This window comes from Lithobates pipiens, unplaced genomic scaffold, assembly GCF_037356315.1.
Source record: "Lithobates pipiens isolate NorthernLeopardFrog02 unplaced genomic scaffold, aLitPip1_a1.2 Scaffold_3, whole genome shotgun sequence".
Classification (NCBI taxonomy): Eukaryota; Metazoa; Chordata; class Amphibia; order Anura; family Ranidae; genus Lithobates; species Lithobates pipiens.
In genome coordinates this window covers 186,326,006-186,340,191 of record NW_027507790.1, presented here as the reverse complement: position 1 = coordinate 186,340,191, position 14,186 = coordinate 186,326,006, and the positions used below count along the sequence as shown (strand labels likewise).

Genomic DNA, 14,186 nt, shown 5'->3' with positions numbered 1-14,186 from the left:
ACTGGAAACTAATTTATTGGATCAATCACAGGGACAGGTATACAGTTGTATGTCAGTGTAGGGAAGGCAGACACTTTTTGTTTTATATGCTGGCAAGACAGATATATATTCCTGCAATCTCTGGGATGAATCTTGGTAGTACAGCGTGCTCTCTTGTCAGATTTTTAAAAGAGCATAGGGGACCATTGAGGAAGGATAGGCCACTTTACAAGTAAAAAAAAAAAAAAAAAAAAAAAAAAAAAAGTGTTCGCATTAAAGTGACTGTAAATGGAATACACTTATGTCCGTCAGTTTGTGGATTCGCAAATATTTTCATAAGAATTCTGAATGACTAGTTATTGATTTAGAAAATAAATCAGAACGGCAGTGTCTAACCAACCCTGTGGATGTCCCCGAGCTAAGAGAGTGAGCCCACCAGTTCCAGTAAAATTTATATACTTTCCCAAAATCCCCCATTTATTTGGCTTCCTAGGATTTGCAGTTTCAAATAAATCCAAGGGTTTTTAGTGACTGTTAATTGTGGGACTACAGGGCCCAAAAGTCCCAGACTGGTAATAGGGCACACCAGGCATTTACCACATGTCCTCACAAGAGATGGCTAATGCCCTCCCCAACCCCTGGGCCATGGACCGGTACGTGGCTTGTTGATGACCGGGCTTCACAGCGGAAGGTAAGCAGCAACCATTTTCCATGCATGGCTAATACAGACCGCAGTTTCTGCTCACCTCCCGCTATACCCGAGTCTCCTCTCCCTCCCAAACAATGCCATCCTATCAGCAGAGCAGGGGTGGGAGGAGTTTTATATCTGCATAGAGAATGGGAGTCTCTTCATATTAACAAGCAGGTAATCACCCACTTGTTCATATGATCAAGATCTGCAGCTCCTCCCACCCCCTGCCCTGCTGATAGAATGACATTGGTGGCGGGCAGGAGACCATGGAGAGGACACATAGGCTGAATCCTGCCTCTGCTCTGCCAAAGGTAGGAATGTCCAGGGGAGGTAGAGAGCATGGCTGCAAGGGGCACTGTGATGGGGGGGGGGCTGTGATTGCTAGGGGTACTGTAATGTAATGATTACAGTGCCCCTTCACAGTGCAGTCCCCTTTATTTTTCAGCGTACCTTTACATTACAGTGCAGAGGGCCGACACTATGAATATCCTGTCACGCAAACCCCCAGCCGCCCTGGTCCCTGAAAAATTTAGCTGGTCAGTCTAAATTGCCCAAGCCCATTTTATGTCCCAGTCCAGGCCTAGGTCCCAAGATCATGTGCTCTTTAACAGGTAGGCTGATCCCTTTATAATTTTAGGATTCCTTTTTGGTAATGACTCCTCTTCTCCATTTCTTAGTAGCTTGCATCTGGCTACACAAAAAAATCCTACTTTCTTCCTCATTCATCGAGGGACATAGAAGTCAGAGATAACATGAACAGCCAAAAGCAGAATAACTAAAGCAACAATAACAAAACACTAACTGGCCAACACTAACTGGCCAGCAGTTCAAATAGCTGCCTAAAAGACCTTATATCCAAAGCAGGCATCAGTTTAGGATGAAAACATATAAACAGATCACAAATCTAGTAGAGTAAGCTTCAACAGATTGGGAGTGCCCTCCATCCTGATGCTGCAAGGATCTCTGCGCCTGAAGAAAAACCTCTGTAATTTGTTGTTGAACAACTAGGTTCATGTCCTGCATTCCCTACCTGTGATAAAGATCCTGAAACACTTCCTGGTGAAGGGACCTTTCTCCCAGGTTCAGGTACTGCTGGCTGAAGTCGTTTGCCTGGCATAGACAGGGCTGGAAATGTGAAGTTCTGCCCATGATAGAATCCTCTCTACTTCTCTGGCCGCAGAAAGACTTCTGGTGTCACCCTGATGGTTGATATATGCCACTGCAATGGCGTTGTCTGACTAAATCGGGATTGTGCCCCTATCCAGGAGGCCCAGCATTGTAGGGACAACCAAATTGATTGGAGTGCCAGAATGTTGATCTGGAGATTACATTTCACCTGCACTGCTCCCCAGTCCTTAAGGCTTCCATCCATTGTGAAGATCTTCCAAGACATTGAAAGGATTTCCCCAACTTCAGATCTGGATTCTTGAGCCATCAGGCCAGATATAACTGGACTTTGTTGTCAGTGAGTTGCTTTGTCTAGAGACTGTACCAATTTGTCCCATTATGATAAAAAGTTACATTTTAGGGGTGGTCTGGAGTGGAACACAGTAAAATTGGAATTGACTTGAATTAGGCTACCATTTATTAGGCCCAGGACTCTCATGCAGAATTAGATGGAATTAGAAGTTTTTCTTGGGGCTTAAGCTGTGTCTAGGATAGGATCCAGATACAGTAAGAGAAATGACAGTGCCAGCGCTGACTTCTAAAGGTTCAGGATCCAATCAGACCATGTTGTCAATCAGAATCTGCATTAATGTGCTGGAAAGATGAGGACATGCAAATACGCATCCTCAATATCCACAGAGGCTAAAAAGTTCCCCGATGAAGGAATGCTATGACAGACCAGGTACAGTGATGCTCATAAGTTTATAAACCCTGGCCGAATTTATGATTTTTTGGCCATGTTTCAAAGAATATGAATGATAACACAAAAACATTTCTTTCACTCATGGTTAGTGTTTGGCTGAAGCCATTCATTTACTCTTTTTAAATTATAATGGCAACAGAAACTCCAAATTACTCTGATCACAGTTTACACACCATGGTGATTTTGGTCTGATAACATGCACACAATTGCTTGTAATTAGTGTGTGTGTGTGTATAAAAGGTCAATGAGTTTCATGACTCCTGACAGACCCTTGCATCTTTCATCCAGTGCTGTGCTGATATTTCTGGATTCTGAGTCATGGGGAAAGCAAAAGAATTGTCAAAGGATCTGTGGGAAAAGGTAGTTGAACTGTATAAAAAAGGAAAGGGATATAAAAAGATATCCAAGGAATTGAGAATGCCAATCAGCAGTGTTCAAACTCTAATCAAGAAGTGGAAAATGAGGGGTTCTGTCGAAACCAAACCACGGTCAGGTAGACCAACTAAAATTTCAGCCACAACTGCCAGGAAAATTGTTCAGGACGCAAAAAAACCCCCACAAATAACTTCAGGTGAAATACAAGACTGTGAAAACATGTGATATGGCTGTTTCAAGATGCACAATAAGGAGGCACTGGAAGAAAGTTGCATGGTCGAGTCGCCAGAAGAAAGCCATTACTATGCAAATGCCACAAAGTATCCCGCTTACAATTTGCCAAACAGCACAGAGACAAGCCTCAGACCTTCTGGCACAAAGTCATTTGGAGTGATGAGACCAAAATGTAGCTTTTTGGCCACAACCATAAATGCTACATTTGGAGAGGAGTCAACAAGGCCTATGATGAAAGGTACGGAGGTGGATCGCTGATGTTTTGGGGATGAGTGAGCTACAAAGGCACAGGAAATTTGGTCAAAATTGTTGCAAAATGAATGCAGTATGTTATCAAAAAATACTGGAAGAACATTTGCATTCATTAGCCAGGAAGCTGCGCATGGGGCGTACTTGGACATTCCAACATGACAATGATCCAGAACACAAGGCCAAGTCGGCCTGTCATTGGCTACAGCACAATAAAGTGAAGGATCTGGAGTAGCCATCTCAGTCTCCTGACCTCAATATCATTGAGCCATTCTGGGGAGATCTCAAACATGCAGTTCATGCAAGACAGCCCACGAATTTACAGGAACTGGGGGCTTTTTGACAAGAGGAATTGGCTGTTTTACCATCAGAGAAGATAAAGAGCCTCCTCCACAAAAGACTTCAAGCTGTCATTGATGTTAAAGGAGGCAATACACGGTATTAAGAACGAGGTATGTAAACTTTTGATCAGGGTCATTTGGGTAGTTTCTGTTGCCATTATGTTGCAAAGAGTAAACACAGTTGATAATAAATGGCTTCAGCCAAATACTAACCATGAGTAAAAGAAAAGTTTTTGTGTTACTCATATTCCCTGAAAAATAGCCAAGAAATCATAAAAGATTTTTTTTAGGGATAACTAGAATTGTTATTTTATTAGTTATGGAAATCTGTTATCTCATATTATTACATAAATACACTATATCAACCAAATATATCAATAATATCAAAGAATTACTAAAACTTTTTTTAATTAGTTCAATGTTTAATCAAACCAAAACAACTGTTTGCAAAAGTATTTTTCTTCAAAACAAATATGTCTCTTTTTAAACAATTTTGTAACAAATTTTGTTGTAAGTAATATCAGAACCCCTGTAAGAATTCTTGCAGTTGATTGACGATTTCTGTGTCTACTGTTTCCATTAGAGATCGGAATCCTTCATCCCCCAGCAATTCCTGCTGTGCTTTTAGCTTTTCATAGACAAACTGCTGTAGTGACACTGCATGTACTGGGTCCCTCAGAGCGATCTGCGAAGCGAGAACAGAAAGGATAGATACATTATAATGCACACTGATATACTTTAATTTCCTCAACAGCAATAGGTTGCAGGCAGGTTGTGCTTCACCGCTTCAAAGCCTAATCTCCGCCATATGTAAATAGTATTCAAAGATAGAGAGAGTGATTATTTTTCTATATTATTTATTAATATTTGTGCAGAATATTTTACACTGAAATGATGAATAACTGCGTACAGAAAAATAAAAAGTTAAAGCGATATTTCAGCTTTGGAGTTTTCCCTCTGCAGGGTGTAAATTAGAACAGGTGCACCACCCACACTACAGAAGGATACATATATCAGAACAGTAAGAAGTGCAAGGTCGTGAACCACTCCTAATATATGCACTCCTGTTGCCTAGCAACCACCCCATGACACCCCACGATAACTATTCCTGCGAAAAAAATAAAATGCAGAGAAATGATCACTTTTTGGTTGCCACTCTAAGGTTAAGTACAAACCAGTGCTGAATGCAGATGTGAATCCAGCGCCAGTGCTGTGTCTTTCTCAAATGAAGCCAGGCATCACCAGTCCACATCTACATAAAATGCAGTACAACATACAACAAACACTTGCAGGAAAGAAATTTGCTCCATGCATAGGCTGCCTTAGATACACTTTCAAGTGATTATAAAGTCAGAAGGTTTTTTTTTTTATCTTAATGCACTCTATGCATTAAGATAGAGTCTTCTGTGTGCAGGAGCCCCCCTCCTGACTGGCTGAAACACGGCAGCGGTGCCATTGGCTGCTGTTAAAGTCAGTTAGCCAATCAGGAGAGGGGATGGAGCCAAACCACAGCTCCATGTCTGAATGGACACACGGAGCTGCAGCTTGGCTTAGGTGCCCCCATAGCAAGCTGCTTGCTGTTGGGACACATAACAGGAGGGAGGGGCCAGGAGCGCAGAAGAGGCACCTGAGAAGAGGAGGATACAGGCTGCTCTGTGCAAAACCAACTGCAACAGAGTAGGTAAGTATAACGTTTGTTATTTTTATAGAAAAAACATAGTGTGGATCTGACTTTGCTCTGCTACTTCATGTCCGACTTCCATCCGACTTTAATCCTGACAATACTAGTCCCTTTGTGTCTGGTATGAATCTTGAGGGGAAACTCCACGCCAAAATAAAAAAAGAAAAAGGGCATAGAGTTCCCCCTCCAAGACCATACCAGCCCATTATACGAGCACACAGCCCGGCAGGTTAGGAAATTGGGTGGGGACGAGCGAGCAACCCCCCCCCCCCCTTCCTGGACCATACCAGGCCACATGCCCTCAACGTGGGGGGCGGTGGGTGCTTTGGGGCGTGGCCTGATACTGATAACAGGGGAACAAGGCAGCAGGGTGAAATGACGCTCAGAGCTTTGTGCAGTAAACAATAAAGCAAGGACCCCATATGACATCATGGGACATAAATAATAGATGATACAACTGCAAAAAATGAAATATAAAAGTAAGGTCCTGTTATTCTGCTGGCAGATTATCTTCAATGTCACTGAGTATCATAAGGATTGAGTTTAAAATGACTCGAATAACGAGGACTGAGTTTGAGATGCCTGGTACACACCAATTATTACTGTATCTGAAGAGTACATCATCCCAAGAATGCCACATCTTAGGCTGCATTCACACCTGAGCGTAGCATCTTTGAGCATTTTCCCAGCGTTTTTATTCATATATTATAACCATTTTATTTTTTACTTTATTTCATTTGAGCAGAAAATCATGCAGAAATGCACGCATAAATGTGCAAATGCCACATTTCCATTAATTTCTATGTGAATATAAACATGCCAAAAACGCCCAAACCTGCCCGATTCGAGCGACAAGAAAAGCTCCAGAACTTGTATGAGCTTCATGCGTTTGGCTTCAGGTGACTTGGAGTGGAGATGTGAACTGTCTCCATAGAGAATAATTGATTTTTTTCTTCAAGCAGATAATCGCTCAGGTGTGAATGGGGCCTTAGAGCTGCACGATTCTGGATAAAATGAGAATCACAAATTTTTTTGCTTAGAATAAAGATCACGATTCTCAGCGTAACATCATCTTTCATATTCTACAAAAGAATTGGGCTAACTTTACTGTTTCTTTTTTTTTTTATTCATTATAGTATATTTTTCCCTAAAAAAAAGACAAATACAATGTGACACAAAATATTGCAATGATCTACATTTTATTCTCTAGGGTCTCTGCTAAAAAAAAAAAAAAAATTATATATATTTTGGGGGTTCCAAGTAATTTTCTAGCAAAAAATACTGATTTAAACTTGTAAGCAACATGTGTCAAAAAGGTTTAGTCTAAGTGTTTAACTGACCTCATTCACAGACAGTAAGTTAATTGCTTTGATCTAAAAGAAATGAGGGGTACATTGTTTCTCTTTATTGCTGTTGATAAACATTTGCCGGCTGAGTGTAGTTTTTTCTTTTGACAGCTCTGAGCAGAGAGCACCTCTGCACTTGTTTAACATAAATCAGGGAAATACTGTATTAAGATCGTGAGGAGGGTTGAATCAGCCGACCAGCCGCTGCGACAAAATGGCATGGGCAGGCAAATCGCCGTCATGTTACGTCGCTCCTTAAGGCGGCCACTAGGGGCCCGCAGCTTGCCCCCCCTGGAGTCCATGTGAGTGCCTGGCGGTCTCCATGACCATCGGGCTCCCACGATCGTTCGTAACACGGTGAGAACTGGGATCTCTGTGTGTAGACACAGAGATCCCGGTTGTCTGAGGGGAGAAGTGACAGATTGTCTGTTCATACAAAGTATGAACAGCGATCAATCATCTCCACCTAGTCAGTCCCCTCCTCTCTTCAGTTAAAACACAGAGAGGGAACACAATTAACCCCTTCACTGCCAGTGACATTTTTACAGTAATAAATGCATGTTTATAGCATTAATCACTGTATTAATGCCAATGGTCCCAAAAATGTGTCAAAATTATCCGATGTGTCCGCCATAATGTCACAGTCCCGATAAAAATCTCAGATCGTTGCCATTACTAGTATAAATCTATCCCCTATTTTGTAGACACTATAACTTTTGTGCAAACGAATCAATATATGCGTATTGCGATTTTTATTACCAAAATTATGTAGAAGAATACATATCGGCCTAAACTGAGAAAAATTAGCTTTAAAAAAAAAAAAAAATGGGGATATTTATTATAGCAAAAAGTACACAATATTGTGTTTTTTTTTTCAAGAAAGATAAAACACTGAGCTCAAAAAGCAAGATGGACATGTTTTCTGTTGTGCATTCATTTACACTAGGGTAAGAGACTATTTTACGTTCTATTCACAAATGGCGGATATTATATTACCAGCCCAGTCAAAGCTTATATATGAATTAAGTCATGCCAACAGAAAGCGCAACCTAGGTCCAGGGGGCCCAAAAGCAGCAGTTTTTTTCTACTGGTAAGTGGGGGTGCAACGGATCAAAAAACTCACGGATCAGATCGTTCCTGGGATCAGAGTCACGGATCGGATAATTTTTCGGATCAGCAAATAATAATTAAATTTGCAAAAACCTGTGAAAATTCCACCACCATATAGTCCCCACTGTAATATCCACAATCCCCCCTGCTGTAATATTGGCTGAGTATGGATGGGCACGGCTGAGTATGGCTGGGTATCGCAGAGTATTGGCAGGCAGGGTATCACAGAGTATTGGCAGGCAGGGTATCGCAGAGTATTGGCAGGCAGGGTATCGCTGAGTATTGGCAGGCAGGGTATCGCTGAGTATTGGCAGGCAGGGTATCGCTGAGTATTGGCAGGCAGGGTATCGCTGAGTATTGCCAGGCAGGGTATCGCTGAGTATTGCTGAGTATTGGCAGGGTATCGCAGAGTATTGGCAGGGTATCGCAGAGTATTGGCAGGGTATCGCAGAGTATTGGCAGGGTATCGCAGTGTATTGGCAGGGTATCGCAGAGTATTGGCAGGGTATCGCAGAGTATTGGCAGGGTATCGCAGAGTATTGGCAGGGTATCGCAGAGTATCGCTAGAGCATTGGCAGGGTATCGCTAGAGCATTGGCAGGGTATTGTAGAGTATCGCTAGAGCATTGGCAGAGTGTCGCTAGAGCATTGCCAGGGTATCGCAGAGTATTGGGGTATTGCTAGAGTATTGGGGTATTGCTAGAGTATTGGGGTACTGCAGAGTATTGCTAGAGTATTGGGGTACTGAAGAGTATTGGCAGGGTATGGAGGGATGGCTGCTTCCATCTCAGGATCTCTCCCCTCCCCTGTACAGGTTAGTACAGAGAGGGGAGAGAGGAACCGGCATCATTACATGATGCCGGTTTGTTTACAAGTGATCGCTCCGTCAGAGCGATCACGTGTAAACAGCCTGGGTGTAGAAAGATGGCCGCCGCTTCGGAGCTAGGCCGAAGCCGCGGCCTTTCCTAAGGCCGAGACCGCGGAGCGTTCCGTGGATCGCGGCATGTGCCGATCCGAGCGGGTTGACCCGATCGGATCACGGATCGGTGACGATCCGTTGCACCCCTACTGGTAAGTACATCAAAGCTCTTGTACTTTTCAACAACCTGCTGGAACTAAATTCTCTAAATCAACATTAAAGTATAACTATGGGCAAAACTTTTTTTTTATATTTTGGATAGATTAAGGGAGGGTTATAACCCGTCTGGATTTTTTTTTTCGCCATCTGTGTCCCATTGGGAAGATTTTCCTTAATTTCCTGTCCCATAGACAAACAGGAAGTGAGAGGAAATCCCTGCAAATTTCTTGGGGCCCCCCTGGTCACCAGAGGTATTGTCCCTAGTAGAGGATTTCCCCTCCATTACTTTTCTGGGGACAACTCAACATTTGGAATTTTCTTTCACTTTTACGTTCAATGATAATGGTAACCAGGAGAAATAGAGCAGGTGGATCTTCCCAACGGGGACACAGACAGCAAAAAAAAAAAACCTGACAGGTGTTCTAATCCCTCTCCACTTTATCCACAACCAAAGTTTTATCTTTAGTTATAATTTAACAATTTTTAATCCTTATGTTGCTAGCAATAGTGAATAGCTATAAAGGTATCAGCAGGCTGCAGCGCCAATAAATTAATTCTGACAGTGGAGGTCTCCCCGCTGTCAGAATACGATGCCACAGGATACCTCCATCCATCTCGCTTGAGTGGATGGAGGGATATGTTTGTTATGCTGGCTGATCAAAAGCAACAAAAAATAAATATAACATACACCCATCTACGCCCAGCCTTAGGACTGGTTCACACTGGTGCGATTTCATATTGGACTTGGGTTACACAGAATTGCATGACAAGGGAAATCACATAAATTACATTGTTTTCAAAGGTGTTTGTTCACATCAATGCGACTCTGCACGGTCCACGGAGTCATTTAAGAAAAGGTTCATGTACTACTCTGGTGAAATTCCAGTGCAATTTTGGTCCCATAGAATATACAAACTTTATCAAAGTTGCATCCAAGTAGCACTACATAATTGCACTGAAAATCGGATCAAAATCATATGGCACCAATGTGAACCTAGCCTTATTACAGAGGCTACTGGGAGCAACTGTGGAGGAATACATAGTGCTGGCCCTAGACAAAAAAAAAAGGGCAATGTACATTCACTGTCTGTATAACTAAGGTTGCACAGTCAGGTTGGTGATCTGACCTAAAGCTGGTGCAACAATACTAATAATAATTTTATGATAAAAAGTAGGTCACCTCTCCACTCCCAGCAAGTGATTGGATAGTAAAGAAATAGCAGCTGCTCGTCCCTCTGTTCAATCCCCCTAGTGTTGCCCCTTTTGCACTGTCTGAGTTCTGTTGTACAGGGTATTACAAGAACCTGTTTTCAGACCAAATTTAAAAGTGTTTATAAAGCTACTATAGTATATATATATATATATATATATATATATATATATATATATATATATATTGTGGTAGTACGGAATCTCCAATCCTGGGACCGGGTTTTGGGAACAGCCAGCAGTCTGGCTGGATGATTGCACAGGTGGGTCTTGGGCTTAAAACAAAGCCAACACCATGGTTCTGGGCTCCACGCTCCCGAGGAGTCCAGGCGTGTAAGGGAGAAGAAGTGTGCATGTCTGCACAGGTCGGTCTGTCAGAGCAGACAGAGGGTCCAAGCTTGTGGGCTGAAAAAAAGAAGCTTGTAAAGAGTGCTGAGGTACTGGGTGTACAGGAACTCTGTTAAAGAGCCAAGAGGGCTGCAGCAGAAGTCTGAGCAGCAGTGCTGCTAAAGAGAGCCAGGTGGCTTGGTATTTTTGGTTCTACGTACATTATTGCTGTGGAAAGCTGAAACCCCTGTGTGGGCAACTATTTTGGTATCGGACTTTTCTTTCTTTAATAAAAGTGGGCCTACAAGCCCTTAAAACGGCATATCTGGTGTGGACTCAGCTCACTGGTAAGCTCTACTTTTAAGCTAAAATAACCCCCAAATATTACAAGTGGTGGAGAATGCGGGCAGAAGACGGTGGAATCCGGGTCCTTGCTCCACAGTAAGTTCAAGTCAGGAACTATTGGCTGTGTGTGAAAGTGCAGCCAGGCAAAAGGCATTCCGTGTTGCAGGTGGTGTACCTGTGAATGAAAAGTCAAATTTTTTTTTCTCTTGCTATGAACTGTGTTTGTGTGCATGAGACAGCACAATCAGTGTGTGCAATGTGCAGGTGAGGAAAGCTTGCATTAAGAGAAAAGCAACTTGCTTTAAAAGAGACACTAAAAGAGGCAAGGTTTGCTGAAATGAGAGACAGAGCTCTGTGGTTGGAGGGGTTGTTACCACCCAAACGAGCCCCATACATACCTGATCAGAGTGTATCAAGGAGAAAAAGGGCTGGGGTTGTCCCTAGCAACCCTGGTGCAATGAGTGCACAGGTGACTGCTCTGTTCTGGAGAGTCCACCAGCATTTGAATCTGCAGTGGATTGGTGCAAGCGGCATTTAGCAGCACTGGACCAAGCTACAGAGGAAAGGAAGCCAACCCTCAGTGCAAGGGGAAAGCCGCTGGATGTCCATAACTGGAAGAGGGCTGTTGTTGCCCCTGGCAATGCTGATGCAGTTAAAACAGCTAATGTGAAAGATGTGAATGTGTCACAGCATGAGACGGGATCCAGCAGAGAGAAGCCCATGCGATATGCAAGGAGAGAGGCTGATCAAAGGCTGAGGATGAGAGTGGTTGCCCATAGCAACGCAAAGGAAGCCAGTCGGGCTGTCTCTGTACCATGGGCTATGTCTAATAAGGATCGTGGAAAGTGGCTTAAGGAGGAGCCAATTTATCATGTTGGAGAGAGCCAGCAAAGTTCTGCTGGGAGAGTGCGGTCTCCCATGGCAACCGGAGTGAAATTTATGCCTGAAAGGAGCTGCAGTAGAGGTTTGGTTCAGCGTCCCCACAAAGAGGCCTGTGCATTCCGGCCAGCTGGGAATCACCAAGAGAGAATCGCTTTGGGAAAAAATCGTCCAGTACCATGCCTGGAATGTGGCCAGCTGAGGCATGGCAGGTTTTCTTGCCCTAGGTTGTGGAATACAGCTGGAGATAATGTTGCTGAGAAAGTTTTGTCTGTAGGCCCAGATTCCGGTGAAAATATGTTTGCAGTCACCCCTAGCAACAAGAAGTTTCCTGTTGTGCCTGCAGGGGGTGCTAAACGGTGGGAGATGCCTGCTGTAGTTTCATCCCATGGCCACCAGGGGGAGTTGGCCAGTAAAAGTGCAGCAGAGGACTGGTGCATAAGACGACGTACTCAAATGAAGATGGTGACCCCAACTACTGCGGTGGGTAAGACTGTCTTTAATGAAATGATGGCTGGAACTGCTGATTTCATGTATAAAAGGACTGGTTACGAGACTGTCCATGATGATGTGAGAGTGACCCCAGTTAGTGGGTCCACTGAATGTGCACTTGAGAATGACTTTTCCCTATATAGTGGGAATGCAAGGGTTAAAATCCAAATAGAACCTGTGTTGATGACTAAAAGTGTTGTGTCTAATGACTATCAGGCTCAAGTTGACCATGGGCTAGGACAGCCTACAAATGCGAAAAATGCTATAAGTGTTACTGTTAATGAAAAGTTTAATGCTGTTGGGAAAACTTTTGCTCTGAAAGAACCTGGGGTTATCAAAAATGGGCCGTTGCCTGTAGCAACTGGTGGTAAGACAGCACAGTTGTCCACAGGAATCTCCAGGGAACTTCATGTGTTGGAGTCAGAGGTTGCCCTGGACAACTGCGATGTCACTCTGGTGGGACAGAATGGAACTGTACCGTGTAATGGTAATGTGTTAGTGCAAGCTGCTAGTACTAAAAATGTGCAGGTAAATGGTGTATTGCAACCTGTGCTACCACAGTCTGACATGATTTACAATGACTGGTGTAATGAGTCTGCAACTAAGCCAGTCTGTTCTTATGTGTCTCCTTGGGCAGATGGATCGGTGCTGAGGAGTACCGCAGAAGGGAGCGCACATACAACAGATTGGGATAGTTGGAGCAAAAATCTTATCTCCCTGATAGATAAGGCTTTTATGCACAAAGATAAGGTGGACACGGTTTCTGCTGGGCCAGCAGGAGGGGCTGCAGAACAACTTGTACCTGAGGGCGCGGTGGCTGCTGCAGGAGTTAACCCTGGTGAGCAGGATGAACCAAATAAGGGCACAGCAGAGACATTGTCCGTGACCCACAAAACTGAGGTTGACATGGAGTGTCAACGTGACGTCACTGGTAATGTTCTGGAGCAGTTCACTGATGCTGAGCCTGAGAAGTTGGGTATGAGTCCAGCAATTGGCAGCGCTCTGGTGGAGCACCAGGCTGTGTTTACCTCCAGCCGGGAGGAGGTTCCGTTAACCATTGCAACTTTTCAAGTCTCAGCAAGTGAGTCTCTCTGCATCCCCAGTGTCATGAAAGACCCCAGGAAGGACTTGGGTCTGGAGTCAAGGGCCTGGTTATTTACCAAAGCATTAAAAGAGATGCTTGAACTTTGGGATGTACAGCCAATCTATACTAGTGTGTCTCCTCCACAGTCTGATGGGCTGGTACTGCGCAGTACCACTAGGTGGAGCACTGTATGGCAGGCTGTACAGAGCAAAGCAAAACAGGACAGGAATGGTTTATTCCTAAATTTGCTACTTTTGTTAAAAGTTGCCGCTACGTATGCTGCTAGATTAGATCCAGAAGAAATATTTGAGACAGACGTTGGAGAAGTTGAAAATAAGCCTAAATTGCCTGTGGTTACACCTCCTAACAGCCAGATGGGAAGCATTTCTGCTGCTATGGTCCAGTGTGGTGCTGGTCAGTTGGTGAAGGGCGTTTGCACCAGTAGAAAAACCACATGAGGTGGAAGGGCCATGTATGGACCTGAAAGCAACAGAGATCCTGACCAGGGCTCAAACAAAGGTGGTTAAAGAGACTGGGGTCCCCAGTCCAGTGCTTGGTCTAGGTGACAAACCTAATAAGGTCCCCGGGACAGGGGAATGGACAAGGAGCGTGCTAAAAATTGTATGTGAATCAGACGAGAGCTTGCCTGTTCCGGTGGATAAAAATACAGATGGCATCAGAACGGGTCAAGTGGTAGGACAGCTGCCTGCAGAGTGGGTGAACCCAGGGGAGGTGGCATCCTGTGAGATTCCTGTGGGTGATGGCGGCCCTCTGGTATGTGTGCCCTCTGCGGACTCTACCCTAGCAAATTTTGAAACAAAAGGCATTGGTGACATGTGCAACATTGAGAGGTCTAATGTTGGTTTGAATATGTCTGTCAATGATGAACCAAATAAT

The 14,186-nt window shown here is 43.8% G+C and overlaps 1 protein-coding gene across 1 annotated transcript in view; it reads right to left on the bottom strand.

The window, feature by feature from the left end:
- Positions 1-4,140: 4,140 nt before the first annotated feature.
- Positions 4,141-14,186, bottom strand: part of IPO11 (importin 11) — a 703,238-nt gene continuing 693,192 nt past the window's right edge. Inside the window, exon 30 of the mRNA XM_077462617.1 lies at positions 4,141-4,424. Within this exon, the coding sequence (XP_077318743.1) occupies positions 4,260-4,424 (165 nt within the window). The 3' untranslated portion in view covers positions 4,141-4,259. The remainder of the gene's footprint in view (positions 4,425-14,186) is intronic.